The 25,761-nt window shown below is 34.8% G+C and overlaps 2 protein-coding genes across 4 annotated transcripts; both read left to right on the top strand.

The window, feature by feature from the left end:
- Positions 1–7: 7 nt before the first annotated feature.
- On the top strand, positions 8–19,867 carry LOC121967325. Of its 3 annotated transcripts, XM_042517473.1 has the most exons (15): positions 8–291; positions 395–620; positions 712–960; positions 1,042–1,157; positions 1,557–1,652; positions 1,737–1,824; positions 12,856–13,085; positions 14,651–14,835; positions 15,191–15,390; positions 15,874–16,212; positions 16,330–16,431; positions 18,100–18,397; positions 18,745–18,893; positions 18,969–19,253; positions 19,409–19,867. In XM_042517473.1, the coding sequence occupies exons 1-15, from the start codon at positions 11–13 to the stop codon at positions 19,583–19,585; spliced, it is 3,021 nt and encodes a 1,006-aa protein (XP_042373407.1). In that variant the 5' UTR covers positions 8–10; the 3' UTR covers positions 19,586–19,867. The 3 variants fall into 3 exon arrangements, 1 of the variants encoding a protein (XP_042373407.1); XR_006107701.1 differs by lacking the exon at positions 19,409–19,867 and having other exon boundaries at positions 18,774–18,893; positions 18,969–19,111; XR_006107702.1 differs by lacking the exons at positions 18,969–19,253; positions 19,409–19,867 and having other exon boundaries at positions 18,100–18,473; positions 18,745–18,878.
- A 1,278-nt stretch (positions 19,868–21,145) lies between these two features.
- Positions 21,146–25,188, top strand: LOC121967324 (probable arabinosyltransferase ARAD1). Its single transcript, XM_042517472.1, has 3 exons — positions 21,146–22,066; positions 23,240–23,605; positions 24,756–25,188. The coding sequence occupies exons 1-3, from the start codon at positions 21,215–21,217 to the stop codon at positions 24,945–24,947; spliced, it is 1,410 nt and encodes a 469-aa protein (XP_042373406.1). The 5' UTR covers positions 21,146–21,214; the 3' UTR covers positions 24,948–25,188.
- The last annotated feature ends 573 nt before the right edge of the window (positions 25,189–25,761 follow it).

The raw sequence follows: 25,761 nt of genomic DNA, 5'->3' as shown, positions 1-25,761 counted from the left end.
TAAAGAATCTATGAGCTCATTGCTGGATACCCTCGAAATGGAGAGGGTTACAACAATCCTGAATCCAACATATGCTTATCCACATGAGCATTCAAGGCATACTATTACAGCAGTGATAGTGACATGTTTATTCTTCATTTCATCTGATAATATACATACCCTCATACAGAAACTGGACAACAATATTAAGTGGTGGTCTATGTACCTATTTTTAATTGGATTCTTCTATTTCTTCTCGTCACCATTTATTGGGAAGAGAATTAAACCAAATTACTCAAACTTTAGCCGTTGGTATGGTTATTTTTACTGACATTTATTTTCAAATTTTTATGATTGCTACTTACATTAGTCATTTATTTTGATCTTTCTGATTTACTAGCTAATTACATTGCAGGTATGTTGTTTGGATTTTTGTAGCAGCTCTCTATCATCTTCCTAGTTTTCTGTCTATGGGAGTGGATTTAAAGATGAATCTTTCCTTGTTTCTGACAATATATGTATCATCTATAGTATTCCTTACTGTCTTCCATATTATCTTTCTTGGCCTTTGGTATGTTGGGCTTGTTGCTCGTGTAGCAGGAAAAAAACCAGAGATATTCACCATTCTCCAGAATTGTACTGTCAGTATTATCATAGTACCTACTTGTGAAGTCTATTTATGCTTCTGCATGAAATAAAATTGATTGATGATCCCTCTTTCCCTATTTTCAGGTTATAAGTATTGGGTGTTGTGTTTTTTATAGCCACTGTGGTAATCGTGCCATTCAAAGGCATAAATTCTTGGGAGAAAGAAATTCTTTCAATTCATCTCAATTTGTGAAAAGTAAAGATGGGAGCAACTGGCTGTCAAATTTTCTTCAAATGTCTGAATTAAAAGATCAAATCTGCTCATCTTGGTTTGCTCCAGTTGGATCTGCCAGTGATTATCCTTTTCTATCAGGGTGGGTCATTTATGGAGAGGTATGATGATATTATGCTAAAAATGTTTCTGTAGTTTTGAAGAAGAATGCAGTTTTGGTGCGTCTAACATGCATATGCCAGTTAGCTTGCAGTGGATCATGTGCCGGTCCATCTGATGAAATATCTCCTATATATTCGTTATGGGCAACGTTCATTGGCCTTTACATAGCTAACTATGTTGTTGAGCGATCAACTGGGTATGTTATAATAATTAATTAAATCTTTAATTCTGTGTACAATACATTGGTACATCTGTTACATTTAGAAATCAGAATTTTTAGGAAAATATTTGAATTGCACTCTGCATTATTACCTTCAATTTTAGAAACTTTGAATTGTTAAATTTAGCATTTGGCCTATAATCAACATAGTACCAAATGTCTGACAAAGAAACTTGTGATGCATTTTTTTGTTGTTAGATGCCTACATACTACAAAGAAACTCACCGATTGTTTTCATAGTTAGCTTACTAGTCTTTCTGTTATTTATTAATTGTGATTGATTCACCAAACATTTTTGTTTATGAATGTACATGTTATTTTTTAAGCTTCTCTATTTTTCTTAAGGTGCACTCATACATCATCCCTACTTAACAGATGGGCTCTAACTCACCCCTTGTCAATTTCGGAGCATGAAAGGTTGAAAAAGCAGGTGGAACCTGATTTCTTGGATATGGTTCCTTGGTATTCTGGGTGAGTTTCTAGACATGAAAGAAGTTTTGGTCTATGATCCAAGAAGCACATTACCTCATCCTTTCTGTTTACACATTTTTGCAGGACTTCAGCTGACTTGTTCAAGACAGTATTTGATCTATTAGTTTCTGTAACACTTTTTGTTGGTCGTTTTGATATGAGGATGATGCAGGTAAAACAATAGAAGGTGCTTAATCCTACTTTTTTGTCGTATATATGAATCCTTTCACATATTTAGTCTGTACTGTCTTCATTAGATTCAGTGGAACTATACTACTTTTTAAATGTGGAAAACCCAACTTACGTGGCAAAAGACGAATACACTTGCCCCTAGCGCCCCTGCCAGCCCACCCCAGGATCAACACGGAGGACGTAAATCATGGTGACTAAGAAGGCAAGTGCCAGGTGGGGTGAGTTTACAGAGTTGCAGGGATTTATACCCGTCGGCCCCGAGATTCGACCCCAAGACCTTATATAGCAATCAATCTACTACTTACCAACTCACCTAATTACGCGGGTTGTAGGTATTTACCCGCTAGCTCCGAGATTCGACCCCAAGACCTTATGTCACAATCAACCGGCCACTTACCAACTAAGCTCAGACCGTGAGGGCGGAATACCCAATCTACACTTTTATGCTCAATTGTTTGTAGGCAACATAAACCAATAGTGAGTTGACTTGCACTATTACTATCTTTTAAATTGTTGACACTGAAAGGATTCAAACATAAGAGCTCTCACTCCGATGCCATACTAAATTGAATTGAATTCCATACCCAAAGCTTGCTATTATACTTGATTTGCACAAATCCTTAACTACCAATATATTTGTTTATTTTAAAAGAAAATTTGGATGGGGACATCCTACCAGAATATCCAATATAGAGATTGAAAAGTCAAAAGTACACAGTATAGATACATTTCATAGGACACTAGGTTTCAAGTACCAGAGAGGGTGGAAGTACAATAGAAGAGCCTGTGCAGATTCAAATAAAGAGATATGATTACCAGTGCTGCAATTTCACTATTTACATATGAGACCATATAAAGAATGACTGATAGTTATTCTCTTTCTATACGAGAGAACTATCTAGAACATGTTACCAGTTACCACAAATAATGAATTTAAGAAACTTCAGTATAAAATGTGATACAAAGTTTGAAATCATGTTGCATTTCAATTCACATAGGTGAAACCTATCATTACACCCGTAGACCGAAATTGCAACAACATCAACATGAAAAATTTATAATTAGTGTGAACCAAAGCCCATCTTTGCATCACCCTTATTAAGAGATAGTGCTTACTTCTATTTTTTGTTGGAATCTACTGTGAAAGGATTATGACATGTTACTCATAGACATACTCAACTCATGCCATCTTCACGGTCTTCAGATTCATCCTAGGTGGATTTTTTCATTAGTTGACCTTTTATATTATTTTTTCTCTTGTGTTTGTTAATGTTGGTAACTTTCTTTAAGCTAAACTTTTCATTCATTTAATATACTTTCTTGTGAATTTTAAGAGTCTTTCAAACATCATGTATGGTATTCATTGACAAGTTGCCTGTACAAACATATTATCTTGACAACCAGATACATTTGTAGGTATATTTGCTATGCGCTCCTTCCTATACACTCCTTGATATCATTTTTTCACACAACTTACATTTAATTTTATCGAAGTTCTTAGGATCAATCAACATCCCAAATTCTCATCCGATGTCATTTGACTTTCTCCTAAAAATCTCGGATTCAGGTTGAGTGATGGATGCCTATTGTTCGCCATTGTAATTGTGATTACCTGAAAAGTGATTTAAGAATAAATTTATAGGATATAAATCAATAAAAAATATTAATATAGATCAGTAAAAAATATTATTAGAATATAGATGTAATTTATATGGATTAAATAATTAATAAAATATATTAGATTTTTTTAACATTTTAAATATAAAATTATGAATATAAATATGATTTATATAAATTAATAAGATTTGTTAGAATTTTAATTTTAAATATAAAATATCATAATATAAATTAATTAATAATATTTATTAGAATTTTGAAATTTGAAATATAATATTATTAGAATATAAATAACTTAATAAAATTTATTAAAAGATTTTAATTTTAAATATATTTTTATATAATTTATTAGGATAATTTAATTAGGATGTATAAAGCCTATTAAAATTACCCTATTTAAGAGTCAGAATATAAATGTGATTTATACAAATTAATGAAATTTATTATATATTTTTAACATTTTAAATATAAAATTGTGAATGTAAATATGATTTATATGAATTAACAAAATTTATTAGAATTTTTTAATTTTAAATATTAAATATTAGAATATAAATTAATTAATAATATTTATTAGAATTTTGAAATTTGAAATATAATATTATTAGAATATAAATAACTTCATAAAATTTATAAAAAGATTTTAATTTTAAATATTTTTTTATATATAATTTATTGGGATAATTTAATTAGGGTGTATAAAAGCTTATTTAAATTACCCTATTTAAGTGAGAATTGTTGAATTAATTAAATAATACATAAATTTTAAAAATAATAAATAAATTAAAACAAGAATGAGTGCTGAACGCCACGCGCGACGTGGCATAGCTGCTCAGAACTCTAGCGGCAGCGAGCGGTTTCCTGGACGTGTCTGGGTCGTCGGACAAGTCGTCGGAAGCTTCCGGAGGCACCGGATGCTTTTGGCGCTCGGCGCGTCCTCGATGCTTCTTGCTCCGTTGGAAACCTCAGGTGCCGCCAAAAGCTTCCAGCGACTCATCCGGCGACCCAGACGAGTCCCGCGATGCTTCCAGCATCGCGGGAGGCGAAAAAAATTGCTTCAAAATATAAAATAAATTTTAAAACTCACAGCTCTTCCGGAGAAGGCGAGAGGCAGTCGAAACGGTGAGATCGAATAAGGTTTAGCCGTTTAGGGCTTTAAATTGAAAAAAAACATTTTAAAAAAATTCCTAAATTTCTGCGACGTCGAGCGCAGTCCGACGTCGCCTAGGCGGCTGGGCTGCCTAGGCTTGACGCCCAACACCTTTCCGGTGCGGGTGCCGGCAGCTGAGCGCCTAGGTGGCGCTTAGATAGCCGCTTAGGGTGCATTTTAGAACATTGGTAAAGAAGATAGAGAACTCAGGTTTGAAGTTAAGATATATAGGAAAGGGTAAACTAAGAAATGGAGTGAGTATTGTTGTACATAGTTCGTTGAAGGATGAAGTTGTAGGAGTAGTTAGAAAAGGAGATCGAATTATAACCCTTAAGATAATAGCGGCGAAAGAAACTATAAACATAATTAGCGTATATGCACCGTAAGTAGGATTAGATGAAGCTACCAAATCAAGGTTTGGGGATGACTTAGATGAAGTATTACAAAACATTCTGCCAAATGAAATGATTTTAATAGGAGGTGATCTAAATTGGCATGTCGGAGTGAAAAATGAGGAATATGAGAGAATACATGAGGGTTATGAGTTTGGAACGAGAAATGAAGAAGGGAAAACTATATTAGATTTTTACCTTATATTAGCTAATATATTTTTTAAGAAAAGAGAATAACACTTAGTGGCGTTCAAAAGTGAGAATAATAAATCGCAAATTGACTTTCTTATGGTTAGAAAGAAGGATAGAAAGATTTGTAAAGATTGCAAGGTCAACTTTGGAGAAAGCTTAACTACCCAATATAAGTTAGTAGTGTTGGATATATGCCTCAAATATAATATAAATAGAAAGAAAATATATACGACTCCTATAATTAAGTGGTGGAAGTTAAAGAATGGGAAGCAAAATATATTTAAGGAAAAGGTAGGAGTACAAGTATTAGGTGAAATATATGATGACTCTAATACTGTTGATGTTGCAAGGTTGCAAACATAGTCCCATATTGAAAACACATCGGAAAGACCATGGGTATATAAGATAAAAATATCTCCATTGATATGAGGTCTTTTGGGTATAACCCAAAAATAAAACCATGAGGGCTTAAGCCTAAAGTGGACAATATCACACTATTGTGGAGCTATCTAAATTCTTTTGGTCATAACAAATTGTATCAGAGTTCGGACTACCAGAAGATCTAACCGTCAACTGTGCACAAGAGTTATGATTTAATCGAGCCATGTAAGTAGAATATTGACCTCGAACAAAGGAAGTGGGGACTCTCATGTCCGGATCAAGAAGACCAGACACCAGGCAAGAAGTCCTAGTAGGTCGGTTGGATCGAGGGGCAAGAAGTCCTAGTTGTGGCTAGGTAAGGAAGTTATAGTAGGTCAGTTGGACCGAGGGACAGGAAGTCCTAGTTGCGGCTTGGCAAGGAAGTCTTAGGTTGGTCGGACTGAGAGGCAAGAAGACCTGGTGGATTGAGAATCAGACGTTAAACGGATAGGCTTTTCCACTTGAGGGGGACCTGTGGTCCTTTGTTTGAGGGAAGGATTGCTGGGTTGTAAGGTTACAAATATAGTCCCATATTGAAAACACATGAGAAAGATCACGAGTTTATAAAAGAAAGATATCTCCATTTGTATGAGGCCTTTTGGGTATAGTCCAAAAATAAAACCATGAGGGCTTAGACCCAAAGTGGACAGTATCACACCATTATGGAGATATCTTAATTCTTTTGGTCCTAACAAATACGACATGGGATAAGATGGTATCAAAGTTGAAATAGTAACTGAGAGTGTACACGGTGAATCAAAGGGACATGCACCACTAAATAAGGAATCTTGGTAGTGGAATAAGAAGGAATAAGAGAAAGTAAAGGAAAAACGAACAACTTATAAGGAATTATATATTTGTAAGAACTAGAAAAATTTTAAAAAATATATAATAACTAAGAAAGAGGCTTAGAAAGTAGTGAATGAAGCAAAGAATGAAACTTTTGAACGATTATATCAAAAATTAGATACAAAGAAGGGGAAAGAGACATTTATAGAATAGTTAAAGTGAGAGAAAGGAAGACAAAAGATCTTATCTAAATAAAATGTATTAAAGATGAATGTAAGGGCATCCACAACGCTACATCGTTATAACACTTACCACCTCATAAAAAGCATGGGTCCACTGCCACATACTCATTATAACAACATCCTTCTTTCACCCACATTCCTTTTAACATTAACACTCATTATTTATGGGTCTCACAATCCACTCAATTATCTTAAAATTATATCATATTAAATAAATACATTTTAAATATATTTTAAAATATTTAAATTATTATTATTATTTTTAATAATAATCTTACTTTAAAAATATAATTTTATTTTTTTCAAAAATAATATTATTTTTTAATATATATTTATTAAATAAAATAGATGTTTGTGAGAAAACAAAATTTCAAAGTTGGGAAAACGAAATTACAACTAAGCGGCTAAAATTATAAAGTTGAGAAAACGAAATTTATTTTAAGTTACCATGTAATTATAAAATTGAAATACAACAATAACTTAAATAAACTACACTATGATGAAATTAAAAATAATATATGAAATACTAATTCACGGATTGTTGTTGTATTGCCCCCCAATATGCTCAACTAAGTCAGCACGAAGTTGGTGATGAACTTGAGTGTCACGTAGTTCAAAATTTGTTCGAAGATAATCTTGAAATCCTTGGTTTGAGCCATGGATAGGTTGTGCGGGTTTGTCACCTTCATCGTTGTACCAATTTGTCATGTTACCTCCCTCATCCTCAACAATCATGTTATGCAAAATAATGCATGCTAACTTGATTTGTTTTAAATTTTTCCTATACCAATAACGAGTTGGACCTCTGACAATTGGCCATCGAGATTGGAGTACCCCAAATGCCCGTTTGACATCTTTTCTTGCAGATTCCCGTCTTTTCTTAAACAACTTCCTCTTGGATCCTCCGGGCAAGGAAAAGCCTTAACGAAAGTAGCCCACTCGGGATATATTCCATCTGTTAGATAATAACCTTTCGTATATGCAGTGCTGTTCACTGTGAAATTAAGCTCCGACGCATTTCCTTGTAAGACGTTGTTGAATATGGAAGATTCATATAACACGTTAATATTGTTACGTGAATCGGCGACCCCCAAAAATGCATGCCATATCCGCAAGTCATGAGACGCGATCGCTTCAAGTACGATTGTTGGTGACCTATGTTCCCTTGTAAATTGACCTTTCCAAGCAACTGGACAATTTTTCCATTTCAGTGCATACAATCAAGGCTACCAACATACCAAGGAAGCCGTGCCTCTCATCATGCATTTGAAGAAGACGTTGAACATCATCAACATTTGGCCTTCTCAAGTACCTATCACCAAATATTTCAACCACGTATTCGCAGAAATTGAAAAGACACCTAATGGCAGTTGATTCACCCATACGTAGGTACTCGTCAAGATGGTCAGCGGGGACTCTGTAAACCAGTTGACGAATCACAGCTGTGCATTTTTGTAGTGGTGACAACCCTTTTCTTCGCACGACATTGCCCCTATGTTGAAAAAACACTAAATGATTCTCTAATGCATTCACTATACGGAGGAATAACTCTCGTCGCATTTGAAATCGTCTTCGAAATATTTCATCGTGATACACCAGGTTTATAGAGAAATAATCATTGACGAGCCTCTCATGCCCGACTTCACGATTTCTTTGGATGAACTTTCTTCTTTTGTGTGTGTCCTCCCTCTGATATGCTTCCATAAGTTGTTGGTGTTGTTGAAGAACCAATAACATCAGTTCTTCACCTGGATCATAAGCTTGCTTATCGATTTCAACACGGACTTCGTCTTCGCTTGTCGAGCTAGAACTTGAGCCAGAGCTGCCTATAGAATGAGACATTTTTGGAGGAAGCACGTTATAGTCAAATGAAAATCTCATAGCACAATGTGTCTATATATATTATTTTTCTTATGCAACAGTTAGTTTGCAACAGCTAGTTTGCAACGGCTAGTTGCAACAACTAGTTTGTAACTGCTAGTTTGCAGCGATTAGTTTGTAATGCATAGTTTGCAACGGCTAGTTTGCAGCGGCTAGTTTGTAATGCATAGTTTGCAACAGCTAGTTTCTAACAGCTAGTTTCCAACGACTAGTTTACAACGACTATTTTACAAAATTATAATAATTGAAAATCACATTAATTAAAATGAGAAATACAATAGTTAAAACTTACAATCACTCGAAAATACAATAATATTAGAAAATGAACGTTGAGTAAACAATTTAGATATTCCATCTCGACCTAATATCCTGGCATAGACATTCATGTATGATAAGCTGCTCCTTTGTCATCTGCGAGGTGTCTTTGTTCAATATTTCATATTCCTTCAACTTCTAGCGACGAGTCTTAGCTTCAGATTTGGATAAGGCAACTTTTGCCTTAATCTCCTCTACTTCGAGTTACTTTTGTTTCAGATTGACTTTGGACTTCTTCACGCTTGTGTACTCAGTGAACTTTGCGAAAATATTATTGTAGTTTAGTGTCAGATCCTCCATGGTTGATTTTACTTTGTCTTTTCCCTTTCTTTTTGCTGCTTCTGTCCCATTGGACGAGTATCTTCATCATCCAGGTCTATACTCACATCTTGGTTGGAGGAGGTGTTGCTTGCTCTCGACTTGAGGTCCTCGTCTTCTTTGTGGCCACAAAGTGATCAGCGGACTGTGGAGTAAACATTAAGCGGTCTTCGACAATTCTCCACACATGCTCGAGATTAAATGCAACGCCATTGTTTTCGGATTGATATTTTTCGTATGCATACCTCAATATATCTTCGTCACTATGACCACTTCGATATGAACTGTAAATACTATTATAATTTGCGTTGAATCGATATACCTTCTTTTGAATTATATTGTGCCAATGTGATCATATAACATTTACACTTCTGGTGTTTGAACCTGGGGACGATTCTCATTGTAGTAGCTTGCAACACGTCTCCAAAAAGCATCCGCCTTTTGATCATTGTCGATTATTGGATCATCGCTGATAGTGACAAAGCTTCTTGCTAAGACCTCGTCTTTAGCCTTTGTCCAATTTGAACGCTTTCTTGTACCCTCATGATTTGAAACCATTTTTTCAAAATTGACCATCTCAATTGGGGATTCATGGTCGGAAAGTTGAGTCTCCGGGACAAAAGTTGGAGTTGCAGGTTCATTCGACATCGGAGGAGTGAAAGACATACCAGTTGTGTGCGGGGTACCATATCCATGAACAACCGGCGGCGTGAAATACAGGTGACTCATGTTTTGCCAATATTCGGCTAGAACTGGTTGATATGGACTTCGAGGGGCATAATTTGGATGATTCATAGAATTTCCAAAACCTTGGAAATTTTGTGGAGGAAACGACATATTTGGAAATGGATGTGAGTATTGATAATTTGGTGGAATTTGTGGATTTTGGGAAGATGAATATTCTTGCGGGTTGTTTGTAGAATTCAAGAAATTTGTAAAAAATGCCTTATTATTTTCATCCATTTCAAATTGAAAATAAGATTGTAGGAACTTAAAAGAATAGATGGAGAGAATATTAGAGAGTGGAATTGGAGAGTTTAGTGAGTTGGAATGAAAATATGTGTATACATTGGTCGGTATTTATAGATGGAATTTTGAACTAGCCGTAAAAAAATAGCCGTTAAAAATAATCATTAAAAAACTAACCATTTTATTTAATTTTTAATTTTAAAATTTATAAATTTTTAATAAATAAAATTAAAAAATATATATATACACGGTGGTCGCTAGCGACGACCGCCGGCGGCGACCGACGGTGGTCGCAGGCGGCTGGCAGTGGTCGCCGGCGGCAGTGGATGGCAGCCACGGTGGACTAGGGGTATATTCGACATTTAAATTTTGGTTAAACGGTGACCTCGTAATGTAATCCGATTACATAGTATTTGCTTTGTAATCCAGATTACAAAAACTTCACTACCTTTTGTAATCCAGATTACATTACAAGTTTAAAATTAAACCAAACAAAATAATCAACCTTGTAATGTAATCTTGATTACATTATAATGCAGATTACACCCTACCAAACGTAGCCATAATAAATCACAGCGTTGAAGTTGCTCTAATAGGGTACTAGTAAACGATAGAAAAATAAAAGAGCAGTAGAAGAGGTATTTTCATCAACTTTTGAATGAAAGTTTATGTGACCAACCTAACTTAGGTAATTAAGTAGGTCAAATGAGTATATAAATTTAAATTTTTATCATAGAATCTAAACCGCAGAAGTAGAATAAGCTTTAAATGAGATGTATAATGGAAAAACTGTTGGACTAGATGATATTCTGATAAAGGTATGGAACTGCTTAAGAAAGCAAGGTATTGAATGACTTACAAAATTATTTAACATGATATTAAAAACGAAAAAAATGCTCCTAGTTCCCTTATATAAGAATAAGAGAGATATATAAAATTGTGTAAATTATAGGGGTATTAAGCTAATGAGTTATACTATAAAACATTGGGAAAAAGTAATAGAAAAAAGATTAAGAAAAGAGACCACGGTGACTGAAAATCAATTTGGGTTCATGCTTTGAAGGTTGACAATAGAAGCTATACATCTTTTTAGACAACTAATTGAAAAATATCGGAGCAAAAACAAGATCTACACATAATATTCATTGACTTAAAAAAAAACTTATGATAGAGTTCCAAGAGAAATTATATGGAAATTCTCAAAAAGAGAGGTGTTAACGTAACATATATTGAATTAATTAAGGATATGTATGAGGATGTAATGACTAGAGTAAAGATTTTAAGCGGAGTAACTGAAACATTTCCAATAAAGATAGGGATTAGCTCTAAGTTCCTATCTTTTTACACTAATTATGGATGAACTTACTACACACATTCAAGACACAGTACTATGATGCATGTTGTTTGTAGATGATATTGTCTTGATAGATGAAACACGTGAAAGCGTAAATGCTAAACTAGAATCTTGGCGGGAAACACTAGAAGGGAAAAGTTTTAGGCTTAGTAGAATAAAGACAAAATATATGAAATTTAAGTTTAACAATATTAAACGTAATGAGACAATTGTTAAGATAAGAGATGATGAGTTGCCCAGGAACTGAGAGTTTTAAATATTTAGGATCATTTTTACAAAATGATGGAAGGATTGAGAAAGATGTCTTACATAGAATACAAGCAGGATGACTGAAATGGAGACGAGTGTTGGGTGTTTTATGTGACCGCAAGATATCTTTAAAACTTAAAGGAAAGTTCTACAAAACCATAGTTAGACCTGCTATGTTATATGGAGCCGAATGTTGGGCTATGACTCGAGCATATGAGTAGAAGATGAGAGTTGCAAAGATGAGGATGCTAAGGTGGATGTGTGGACATACGAGGATGGATAGAATAAGAAATGAGAGCATTAGAGAGAAAGTCGGAGTTGCATCTATTGAGGGAAAATTCTGAGAGACACGTTTAAGATGGTACGAGTTGTACTTAGACGCTCAATAAATATTCCAGTTAGACGATGTGAAACTATAATAAACACACACATCAAATGAGGAAGAGAGAGACCAAAAAAGACTTGGTTAGTAACAATAAAACAAGATAAAATATATTTAAGTATAGATGATGATATAGTAGGAAATAGAGTTTATGACGTAAAAGGATCCATATAGCAGACCCCACCTAGTGGGATAAGGTTTGGTTGTTATTGTTGTCGTTGTTGTTGACACATTGAACTTATTTGCTATTTAAGAGTAAGTCATGTATATTTGACCCTTTCTAGACCCTGTGTTGGAGGGAACCTCATGCACTGAGGTATCATTCCTATCATGTCATAATGATGAAGTTGAGCAATCATTGAAGTTTTGCATTTGGGAATTACTTTAAATCTTGAAGCATCTAATAACTTCACTATTTCATGGTGAGTATAATAAGTTTTCTAGTTGCTGTAATGGATTCTAATTGTAGGGTTAAAGTATCTGTATCTTACAACATAGTGAATTTGGATTGAAACTAGATTTGGGTTTACCTTTTCAGGGTAACTGATCCAGTTTCTTTAACCAAGTAATGACTGAACCATGCAAATTGAGTCTATTATATCAGAAGTATTTTGTTCATTACATTATTTCTTTTTGTTTCTGTATTCCATTGTTTTGGTTTATTGCTGGTTTAGCCTCCTACAATGTAATCCTGGTCAAAACTTTTCCATTCTCATTAGTTTGTGCATTCTTTGGAACCAGGCTGCGATGAGCAATAAACCTGAAGAAGCAAAAGATGGTGATCTGTTCTATGATCACCTTAACGATCGAGATGAGCTGTGGTTTGATTTTATTGCAGACACTGGGGATGGTGGAAACTCATCTTATGCAGTGGCTCGACTATTGGCCCAGCCTTCCATTCAGATTAAGTCTAGCAACTCCATCTGTGTTCTTCCCCGTGGTGATCTACTTCTTATTGGAGGAGATCTGGCGTAAGCTAGTCTAACCTTTGTCAGCGATATTCTTTAGCAAAACAGTATTCGAGAAAGTAAAAGGCCTAAGGAAAATAATCTAAATTGCTCATCAAGCTGTCTAATGACCTGAGATAGTTTTTATATTTATGATTTTGAGCTCTGGTACATGCTATATTTCACAGAATAAATATAGCATCAATAAAATATATTGACCTAGAAATCTTACAAGTGCTTTGCGCAATTTTTGTGAAAAACTACATTCCTCATTAACATGAATCTGTATATGGTTTGTGATTCTTTAATGCAATCAATATTCATGAGACTGCAACCCATTGGTTGACCGGTTGTAATATTTCAAATTTTTAATACTAATTTGTTGAAAATGCAGAAACAACGAATAAAACCTATAGTATATAGCAGTGCTAACTTTCTGCTCTATATTTCTGGTGTTTTTTTTTCACGAGAGAGCATGAGTATCAGATGAAGGAGACAAAACCGTCAAGTGGTTATAGATAAAGCAATTAGAGGAGATTTTGTTAAGTCATTTAGTCTATAGTTAACTGTCATCAAAAACCAAAACGCCATTACTGGTATACCCAAACTTTTTTAATAGCTGATATCATATATGAACAACTAACGTATCCATCCAATCTCTATGGAAATACTATTTTCTCGATGATTCTAGGTTAAAGTTATCTATCTGCAGCTAACTATGCTGTTAACTCATAATCTTAGAATCAAATCAAGATCTAATAACTTGATTGTCAACTCTACTTTTGATTTCTCTCATTGTAATGCTAGGAATATTCATTCCTCTAATGTCATTGCTTGTGAATTCTCTAGTTCCCTCTCTCCTCTCTCCTTTCCTTTCCCTTTTTCATGTTTTTACTGCTTTTGGGATGACTTTAAATAGTCGTTATGGACAACTCCAGATATTGTGTCAGAGAAAAATACACTTGATTTTTTGCTCAATAGGGAGTTAATCCTTTGACAGATTGGTTTGATTGGAGAGGTATAAAAATATCTAGTGGAAAGTATTTTTGTCAATTGATGGAACTCTTCTTCTCAAAAATCCGTACAAAGTTAACTGGCTTAGTCTTGAAGGCTAGCTTCTTGTATTCCTTGATGATTTACAAAATATGGCTGTTGTTTTGATATCTAATTCTAAAGAATGAAGACAATCAAATTAAATGGTTGTTACAAAGGACAACGATTTTCTGCTAGACCATGTGGTCTACATACTTTTTCTTGACAGATTCCATATAGCACCTTCCCACTGATTGATTGTTATGCATCTAATCTTTTGATTGCATGTGAATTATTGATTTAAGTCAAACAAAATCCAGAATGTAGTCTTTGTTTATAGTCAAAGTTTGTGTTATGTCATTTGGGCTATAACTTGAAGAATATGTCCAAGTGTAGAATTATGATTGCCAATTTGGATGTGTAATTACTGATTCTTGTGATTTAGATTGATTATCTATGAGTTAAAATTTCCAGAATAAATAGTTCCTAGGGACGTGTTAATAGTTTTATAGATGTTATACTTCCAAGTTAACTTTGCTAATTTAGTTATTGCACAGGTATCCTAACCCTTCAGCATTTACTTATGAGAGGCGATTTTTCTCTCCATTTGAATGTGCTCTGCAACCTCCACCTTGGTACAAGTCTGAGCATATAGCATTCAATAAGCCAGAGGTTCCTTATGGAATTTCAGAACTACGTCAGTATGATGGGCCTCAGTGTTTCCTAATTCCTGGAAATCATGGTACTTTCTAGATGAAACATGCATGAGCCCTGAAATTATGTCTTTAATATTATCACAATGATTTGGTTACTTCATGACAATTCATTAGTTATTTTATTTCCACATGAGGTATAAGTAATTAACTATTTAGGGTGCCAACTAGCTCAGTTGGTAAAGGTCCTTGAAAGTTGTTGCCAAGGTTTGGGGTTGAAACCTACATTCACCCACATATGTGTGACTGTGTGAGTGCTTGTGGGCTCTCATAACTATCTTTTCGAAAAATTAACTGTAGTTACTGTAAATGCAGTTCTTAGCATTTTGTCATTTTTGGCAAGGGAGACCAAAATTGATTTTAGGACAATTTTCACATCTACAGACTGGTTTGATGGGCTACATACTTTTATGAGATACATATGTCACAAGAGCTGGTTGGGTGGGTGGCTCTTGCCTCAGAAGAAAAGTTATTTTGCCTTGCAACTTCCAAAGGGATGGTGGGTATTTGGTCTTGATCTAGCTCTACACTGTGACATTGATGTTTACCAGTTCAAGTTTTTTGCAGAGCTATGTAAAAACAAGGTACATTTTGCTTCTATTTTACTCAGTTGCAGTATAGCATCACATTGCTCTATTTTTTGTCACAATAGCCTGTTCTTGCTTATTGAACTTTGGGAATTCAGCATAGAAGGACAGAAGCTCTCGCGCTTTAGATTTTTCTGTTGCCAAGTTTTAGCTACCTTTTTGGACTATGAATCACTTGTACCAATATTCAAGCCATCTGATAATGATTACTTCTAAATAAAAGGTTGTGGTTTTTTGGTTGGTGTGATGTGCAAGGAAAGGGTTAACACATTCAGCAATGGTTAAAACCTCAATCAATTATGTCTGTAGGTTTAGAAATTGTAGTATAATATTTTTCAAATATATATATTTAAAATTTATAATATTTTCATATAAATCAGGTAATTCATTTAAAAATTTGAAGTATTATTTTTCACAAAACATATATATTAATGTTTAATAATTGTATTTTATCCTCTCATACTTGCAAGGTCTCCATAGGTTGGTGAGAATGACTCTGTTATTGTCATGACACATGAGCCAAACTGGTTACTTGATTGGTACTGGAATGAGACTACTGGGAAGAATACATCTCACTTAATTCGTGAATACCTGAAGGGAAGATGCAAACTTAGAATGGCAGGAGATTTACATCATTACATGCGCCATACTGTCATTCTTCCTTCTTCAAAGAAATCTGTTCATGCACAACACCTTCTTGTAAATGGTTGTGGTGGGGCCTTTTTGCATCCGACACATGTCTTTCAGGATTTCAAGGAATATGATGGAGCTTTTTATGAGAGAAGGGCTACATACCCATCCTTTGATGATTCGAGTAAGGTGAAAATTAGTCTTTAGTTTTCACATTTTTTTTGCCAAATACCAAATTTTTATTAATTGTCTTATATTTACCTCAGTGATTGAATATTTGTTTGATCCACTCACAATCTCTTTCAGATAGCATTGGGCAATATTCTAAAGTTTCGTAAGAAAAATTGGCAGTTTGATATAATTGGTGGTATTATCTATTTCATATTGGTGTTCTCTACGTTCCCACAGGTGATGCTCCATCACTTATAGTTCTTTTTGTTTTTAACATTTTTCATTTGTAATATGCTGAAAGTACAACTTATTAGAATAATTTCCCTAGGAAATATGCTCACACAGTTAAGTCTTTAATTTGTAAGTTTTATTCTATCAAGGGACTAAACATTTTACCGAATTAGAACAATCTTAAAGACATGTGCCTTTTCTGAAAAAGTGGACCAATATTGGCATAGTATACCTTGTTGAGAGATGACAGCCAGTGGGCGACACCATGCAAAGGAATAAACAATCTCATTTAGAAGGTAAAAAAATGTTGACTAAGCGTGGTCTTCTTCAACAAGTTATAGAACTAAGAGAATTTAATTATTTTACCACTGTTAATGAATGACAGTATCCTCCTAATTTCATGCCTGATTCTCCACATACTGTATCCTAATTTACCACGATAAAATGCCATATTAGCTTCATATTCTTTTCCCATTCACGTGACTTCCTTACCTTTTGTTGGATGTATCCACTTGAATAAAACAAGACTTAGAACAACGAACAAAATTAGTTATTATTCTCTTTCTCTATTCTTAACTCAGTGTCTGAGCACTAGGTTTATCTATCTTGGAGTGACAATTAAAAATGATTGAACTGTATATTATCCTCTTCAATTTATCAAGGTTATACATAGATAATCTGGAAGCTAACCTGAAAGAGGCATCATTAATATTGTATTGAATCCTCAGGAAAGAATACAAATGTATCAAAAGTAAAAATATAAAATTCTTAAACCAAGCCCTGCAATACTTTATTTTCTCTTCACTGTTTCAAGAAATGGATATATCTCCAGATAATCTTGGAATCCTCAATTTTACTGTGTTATGCATTGACTTGAATGAAGTTCTAAGCACTGGTTCACTGGTTGAACCAATGGGTCAATCATCGATCTGGAAGTTGACTCAGGGATTGACCAGGTCAAGTTTATTGGTCTGACTGCCCTAGATTTGGTGTTAAATAAGGATAAAAAGGGGAATTTTTTTTTTCCAAAACACACTATATTAACATAATTCTATTGTGTTGGACTATGTTATGATCTGAGAAATTGCATATTAACCAACGTGGATTGATACCCTTACTTCTTTGTCATTCAATAACTTTTGTCTTTTCAAAAGCAGTATAGTTCATATATTCAGTCTCAACTGTCAGTAATCCCTAAGTAAACTATTTGATATCGGATCCTGTAGTTTCTCTTCAAAAAGGTCTGGTTCAGACATTGCCTCTGCTAGTAAATTGTTCGAAGTATAATGTTTTGTACAAAAATCTGATAATTTTACAATCTGGCCCGTTCAACTGATTTTTTCATGGTCACTTGGTTTACAGTTTGCTCAGAACCCAGCTGGACTGACCAGTTTTTTCTAAGTTGATTGCATATCTCATTTTGTTACTTGACCAGACTGGATTTGCTGCTGGTTCCAGGCTTAGTTGACCGGCCAATCTGATCTGGTTGAGATAACTTTGCTTTATTTCCAGGTGGTGGTTACAAAAGAAAATGGACAAATCTATGGAAAAACTAGGATTCAGTTCATCATCTTTCTTTAAGTTACATATGTCCAGCTTCAAATGTGAATTTTTATTCTAAGATCTCACTATACTAGATCTCAAACACTCACCTTTTGGTGTTTGCTATTGCAGTGTAATGTTGTACAAATATTACAAGAAGATTCTTGGGCTGGTCGCATAAAGAGCTTCTTGTTTAGAATGTTCAATGCTTTTGTTTACATGTTGCAACACTCGTATGTGTCTTCAGCAGGAACTCTCATATTGATATTGTCATCATATTCATTTGTTCCTGCAAAGTTATCACGTAGAAGACGGGCTTTACTTGGTTTTGTTCATGTGTTTGCCCATATGGTTGCCTCATTTATTCTAATGTTGCTGTTGGAGTTGGGTATCGAGATGTGTATTCGTAATCATCTTCTAGCAACTTCAGGTGCATAAATATTCTCATATTTTGACTAGTAGTCTACACAAGAAAGCCACTTCATTTGTCCGCTATGTGCATGATTGTAAGTCTGATAATAACATTCACTATTTTTGCTGCAAATTAACATACCTGTTGCTTCAAGTCTTTCAGTTAAAGATCTATTATGGTAGTTATAGCAAAATTTTGAAGCCTCTATGCAAAAAGTAGTTCAAATAAACAATCGATGTTATTAGGTACTAAAAGAGAAAGTTAGGGACATTTGACTACAATAATTGGAATATAAATATGAATCTAATGCTCGTTTCTTAAAGTGTTCAATCCAAACATTGACTATCATGCTCTTCTTATCAAAGGTTATCACACACTCTATGAATGGTACCAGGCAATGGAGAGTGAGCATTTCCCAGATCCTACTGGTCTCCGTGCTCGCATGGAGAAATGGACGTTTGGACTTTATCCAGCATGCATAAAGTACCTCATGTCCGCCTTTGATGTTCCAGAGGTAATTCCTATTTATGCCTCATGATTCTGCATTTCTTCATCTTTCTTCGTAATAATATTCATAGAAGTTTTGCAGTTGATGGCTGTTACTAGAAGTAACATATGCAAAGGAGGTATGGAGTCCTTATCCCGTGGCAGTGCCATCATCTACTATGCCTCTGTGTTTCTTTATTTCTGGGTGCTCTCCACCCCTGTTGTATCTCTTGTATTCGGGAGCTATCTGTACATATGTGTCAATTGGTTACGATTACACTTCGATGAAGCTTTCTCATCACTCCGGATCGCAAATTACAAAGCTTTTACTCGCTTCCACATCACCACTTCTGGCGATCTTGAGGTCTTCACTCTTGCAGTTGACAAGGTAATGCCTTCTTTTGTACGTCATATCACAGCTTAAAAAGGTCTAGTTGATATCTTACACCCCGAAACCACATATTTCTTGATTGTTCAATACACACATTCCATAGGACAACAAAAAAAAAAAAACCATTCATCTCGGAAAGTTCTGCTGAACAGGTTCCGAAAAGTTGGAAACTAGATCCTGATTGGGATGCGGAAATAAGACAACCACGGCAACTTAGCCATCAGAGAAGGTTCCCTAGCAAGTGGAAGGCTGCCTCAGGCACAGACCCTGTCAACTCAGTGAGAGTGGTAGATCACTTTGTCATCAAAAGAACGAAGGCCGTTCAATAATCTCCCTACTCAATGTTTTTTTTCGTGGCCGGACGATTTATTCTTCTTCTCGTCAACAAGTTGCTCATGCTGAAAGCTCAATGCAACTGTATGTCAATAGTTCCAAGTAGGGATGGGAGATGTATCCAAGTCTGAGGCCAGTGTAATGTTTCATCATGAATTTCTTTGGTTTTATAGCTTGTGCTAGTCATAGAAAGAGATTACACATAGCATCCTTTTAAGCAAACAATATCCATCATTTGTGGGCTCTGATATTGCTAATTTATTTTTCTCACTGCTCAATTTTTTTGTTGTGTTTAGTTGGTAGGAAATACTTATTTGATATAGCTTCATTTTGTTTCAATTTCCAAAGAATAAATATATACCTATGGAACAATAATGAGGCCCACTCTATCCCTTTTTATGTTAGGAGTAATTGTAGACAAGAACAACTTAGTAAAGTTTTACTCAAGAGTGAATTTAACAAGATTGCTTATATGCATCATACTCCCAAGACAAAACCAAAAGTACGTCGTCCACGTCCACACCCTCTGTATCGGCCTGGCCTTGCCCCTTGCTTACTTCCTCATGCTCGCCGTCATGTCCTTCAACATCGGATCTTCATCGTTGCTGTTGCCGTTGCTGGCCACGCCATGGGGTTTCCTGGTCTTTGCCAGCTCTGAGGGTTCCTGAAGGAAACAAAGGGCTACTCTTAAGGCGGGAGACCAACGGCCTGCAGTTGATGCGCTGTGCATGAAACACTTAACCGCAAGCAATCAATAAGGTATTGTTGATCGATGAGTGCCATTAGATCAATTTTGTTGTGTTTAAGCTTCTTTTTCTTTTGGAACCTTAATTATATATATATATATATATATATATATATATAGAATTAATCTGCTTCAGGAACATGTCCGTAGCGATCCGCACGGGTTTTGTCCGCAGCAGATCAATTCTGTATATATATATATATATATATATATATATATATATATATATATATATATATATATATATATTTGGGTTATTTATGAACATTATTATTATTATTATTATTATTATTTTTGTAATTTTGGTTGGAGTATTCGCTGTTAATTTGTGTTTTTTTTTGAGAGACAAAAGGGAACTTTGCATATGGAATACATATACTACAAACTTTTTTAGAAATTATTTTTATAATATTTAAAATTAATTGAACTAATTTATTTTATAAATAAAATAATTTAATGTCAATCATTTAGATATTTATATATCTCAGTTTTATCATGCCATCTGTAATTAATGCCACTTATTTATATATAATTAAAGTAGACATGTTTGCTGTTTTCAAATGGTATTTATATGTAATTAAAGTCACACATGTTTGCTATTTTTGACATGCTATACAATAAATAAATACATTTTATTCAACATTTTTAGGATTTCAAAATTCTAGTTTTTTTTCTAAAATATATTTTTTAAAAAAATTACAAATTTCACAAGTCACACACACAAGAAGAAATTCACAGATCGAACAAAAAATTTCCACTAAGGACTTATTTTAAATTAATAAATTAAAAAAAAAGGGAACCAGATAACGGAACGAGTTGAAATTACCGCTTGCTAGTTGCTTGTGCTGTTTACCACGGCGAGCGGAGGCTTATCTCAGCGATGTCCGACGGAGCCAAACCGAGAAAATCCAAACTCTGCTTCTCTTCCTCATCTTCCCCTTCCTCCTCAACCCTAACTCTAACCCTAGCCCTCAAGATGGCTCGCCGCTTCCTCCTGAAGCCCACCCTCGCCACGCTCCTCCTCCTCCTCTTCTTTCTCTACGTCCTCGCCCACACCCTCCTTTCCCCCTCCCCTTCCCTCCCCTCGTCCTCCATTACTCTCCCCCTCTCTCCGGTCCCCAAGATCTACCTCTACGACCTCCCGCCCAAGTTCACCTACGGCGTCGTCCGCAGCTACCTCCGCGCCCGCGATTCCCCCGATCCCCTCGACGACGCCGATCTCCGCTACCCAGGCCACCAGCACTCTGCCGAGTGGTGGCTCTTCTCCGACCTTTTCTCCGACGCTCGGCCCGCCTCCTCCCCCCTCCGGCGGACCCTGGATCCCGATGACGCGGATCTCTTCTACGTCCCCTTCTTCTCCTCCCTCAGCCTCATTGTCAATCCGATCCGCCCGCCCGGGGACTCCGCGGGCGGATCCACGGAGTACAGCGACGAGGGGATGCAGGAGGAGCTGGTGGAGTGGCTGGAGGAGCAGGAGTATTGGAAGCGCAATCGGGGGAGGGATCACGTCATAGTGTGCCAGGACCCCAATGCGCTTTACCGAGTGATTGATCGGTTGAGGAATGCGGTGCTCCTGGTTTCTGACTTCGGGAGGCTCCAGCCCTATCAGGCGTCTCTTGTTAAAGACGTGATCTTGCCATACTCTCACCGGATCAATTCCTACAAGGGAGAGGTTGGGGTCGAAAACCGGCAATCTTTGCTGTTTTTCATGGGCAACCGGTATCGAAAGGAGGTGAAACACTCTTTTACTCTTCTTCCTTCTTTCATTCCTAATCGATTTGAATCGAATTGATTAATTTCTTCGCAGCAGTGGAATAGACAGTAAAAATTGTAGAATAATTTGATGTTTGCAACTCTGTCTGAACTTGTATCACTCATAGAGGAAATTTGTTGAATATAGATGCACATAATTGTTAAAGTTCCACATTTCATGTTGTCTCTAGAATCCTTTTTGGAAGAAAAAAGAAGATTCTGGCAAAGAATTCACAAACGATGATATTGAAAAAGAGATAGTACAGATGCATTCCATCATGGCTCTTCAACTGTCTTCCAATAAATAAATAGACAACTAGGAAAGTGCTGCAAATGCTTAAGTGATTCTGAGTAGGTTATATATATATATATATGTATTTAACTTGTTATATTTATTTCCTTTCTATTTCTTAAACATTTTCCTTTTCTTATTTGTGTAATTTTTATTTGTAATAATAGTTAACACTCTAAGTTTATGATCATTATAGCCTTCATATTTTGTATCTTCATGTTCACTGTTAAGTGTTAACGTTATGTGTGGAATGTGAATCCATCAGTTGACCATATGCTTTTTATTTTGAGCTAAATTTATGAGGATGTAGTGGAAACAAGATTGATGATGTTGAGCATCAAAAGCCTTCTTTATTTTAGGTTAAAGTTATTCATCATAGTTAATCGTTATAATATTATCACTCCAATGGTTTCCAAGATTGTTTTATCTGTGCTTTCTAGCAATATCTTTGACAACCTTTTATTATCCGAATATAGAGAATATATTTTTGAAATATATCTGCTGAATATCCTTAAATGTAAATTTTCTGGGGTCCTATCCATTTTGGATATACGGTTGAAGAAAGACACGGTTACTTTGAGTCTTGAATTATAAATACAAATGAATCAAAAATGAAACAGAAGCCATTGGTGTTGACAAGAAGTCCCTTTATTATGCCTTTTAAATAATTAAGTTCACAGTAATTTAGTGGCTTATTTTCTTTTATGAATTATGATAATTAGATTACTATCTTCCAGGGAAATTGTCCTAACAAGGAGAATACTAGCTGCTATGTGGAAAATTAATTAAGATTTTCTGTAATTAGATTTCTGTCGTTTGTTATTAAGAAGTTTCCATGATCTAACTACTTACAAAATCTAGGGTGGAAAAGTGCGTGATACTCTTTTTCAAATCCTTGAAAATGAGAAGGATGTTATCATCAAACACGGCACACAGTCCAGGGTGAGTAGGCGAATGGCAACAAAAGGAATGCATTCATCTAAATTCTGTCTACATCCAGCTGGAGATACTCCTTCAGCTTGCAGGTTATTTGATGCAATTGTTAGTTTATGCATCCCGGTGATAGTTAGCGATTACGTCGAGTTGCCTTTTGAAGATCTCATAGACTACAAGAGGATTGCTATTTTTATAGATACCAACAATGCCGTGAAGCCTAGTTTTTTAGTTTCAGAGCTTACAAAAATCAGTGAAGAAAGAATAGTGCAATACCAGCAAGAACTCAAAATGGTAAAGTCTTCTGTTCTTATGTTCCATCGTATTTTACCATCTCCGTTCATGATTTCAATAAACACTTGGTACATTTAGTATGTGTTTTTAACCATTGCACTTGAATGTTTAAGTTGAAAGCTGCGTAATGCTTTCTTTTTGTATGTAGATGGCCCTTTGACTTTCAATTGAATTTTTAAGAACATTAATTTTCATTTTTCTTTGGTGAAATTTAGATGGTTGAGGTCTTTAAATTGTAACTCAAATGACATGCCAATATTTTTAGATTTGATGTTTATAGAAAAAGATGGAATTCTGGCGTCATGCCAAAGCCTGACATTCAGACCGCAAGCTACCTTCATCTTTGAGGATAATTTCTCATCTTTGGCTACTGAATGTTTTTATTTTTTATTATTAAAACAAAAACCATACAATCATAGATAATATGTTGGTTCATGCTTAGTCATTTATTCACTACTTTTTGAATTGGCTTCAGGATTACTTGTTTCGTACACAAATCAAATAGAATTCATGTTGCAAAGCTAGTAAATTTATCAAATCATATATTGATACATGCCTCTTAATAATACAATATTAGAGGATCTGCTGAACCTTGAAGAGGACATGTTTAGAGTTTTATTTACTATGTTTATAGCCTATACTGATTTGAGGCACTTAAGGTAGGATTTGTGCAAAAAGATGGTCTCCAAAGTGGAAGTAGGATAATGTAGGTGCTTAAAAATATTCTTTTCCCTTATTTTCAAGGTTAGAGAATGAGTAGTTGTGTGAGAAACGATAAAAAGTATAGTCTCTTAGGAAATTATCAAAACCCATTAACAAAAAAATGATTAGCAAAGAAGAATCCAATGGAATTGCAAGATATAGGAGATTTAAATAATGGCATAAAGCTTAATTATGAAGCACAATGTCTTTTGCCTTCATGTAAACCATTCGTATAAGAAAAAGGGTAATCTGACAATTAATCAGGTTCAAACAATGGTCATAATACTAAGCTGCTAACCTACTGTTTGTATATGCAAGATACTTTGATAGCAAAAAACGCTGTCAAGCAATTACCAATTCAAAAACTAAAGGGAGTGATTTTTGAATCTATAGTTGTGGACACACTCCTTGTTTTACAGTTTACTCATCAGGCTTATTATTTTTTCAGGTGCAACACTACTTTGAGTATGAACATCCAAACGGAACAGTAAATGAGATATGGCGTCAGGTTTCGTCAAAGGTGCCTCAAATCAAGCTGATGATCAACCGTGACAAACGCCTTGTACAGAGAGGTCAAGATGATCACGATTGCTCGTGTATATGTTCTAAAGGAAATGCAACCTTCAGTGTTAAGAGATGAGGTCAACCCTTTCATATTCCTTCTATTTTGCTCTGTCGATTTCAAATGAGTAGATAAAATGCCAGTCCAAATAGAGATTCACCTAGAATCACCTAAAGTTTTTGTTTTTTGTCAATGACTTGTACTTCTAATTCACTGTAAAAGAAAAACTACCTTTCGATCTTTCCGAGTGGAGTTTTTTCCGCGGTTAATATGTATTTTTCTCATAGTTAATATATAAATTTTGCAATATGATTGGAAAGAGAGTTGCTCGAATGAGCATCTGGAATCCTATTAGTATTAGTTTCATCTAGATCGCAAAATAGTTTATATTTTGTTCATAATTAATAGCTAGCGGTCATCTGAAATAATCACATGTATATTGAGCTGTTGGCTATATTTAGGGTTTTAAATGAATCCCACGATTGTGAAGTGTTTGACTTAATAAAATTTTATTTATGTTTGTTCAATATATACAATATCAATTAAATGAATAAGCTTGAATAATTTGTTAAATTAAATGAAGTTTGAACACATGCGTTTAGTTTATTAATGTTTGTGAACAACGTTCTTAAACAATGTTTATCAATAAAAATTCTTATCAACATATTAAATAAATAAAGAAATTTTCAACATTTGTGAACATTATTTGTGAACAATATTTGTAAACACTGTTTGTGAACAATATTCATAATAATATTCAAAAATAATATTCATGAATGTTTATAAATAAAATTTTTAACGACATATGAAATAAATAAAGAAAATTTTAAAATAAACAAATAAATTTATATTATCAAGTTCAATGATCAATCAAAGAGCCTTAAAATATAAA

The sequence above is a fragment of the Zingiber officinale genome, chromosome 3B, assembly GCF_018446385.1.
Source record: "Zingiber officinale cultivar Zhangliang chromosome 3B, Zo_v1.1, whole genome shotgun sequence".
Classification (NCBI taxonomy): Eukaryota; Viridiplantae; Streptophyta; class Magnoliopsida; order Zingiberales; family Zingiberaceae; genus Zingiber; species Zingiber officinale.
The sequence above is the reverse complement of the archived record's forward strand: the minus strand, read 5'-3'. Positions and strand labels throughout refer to the sequence as shown.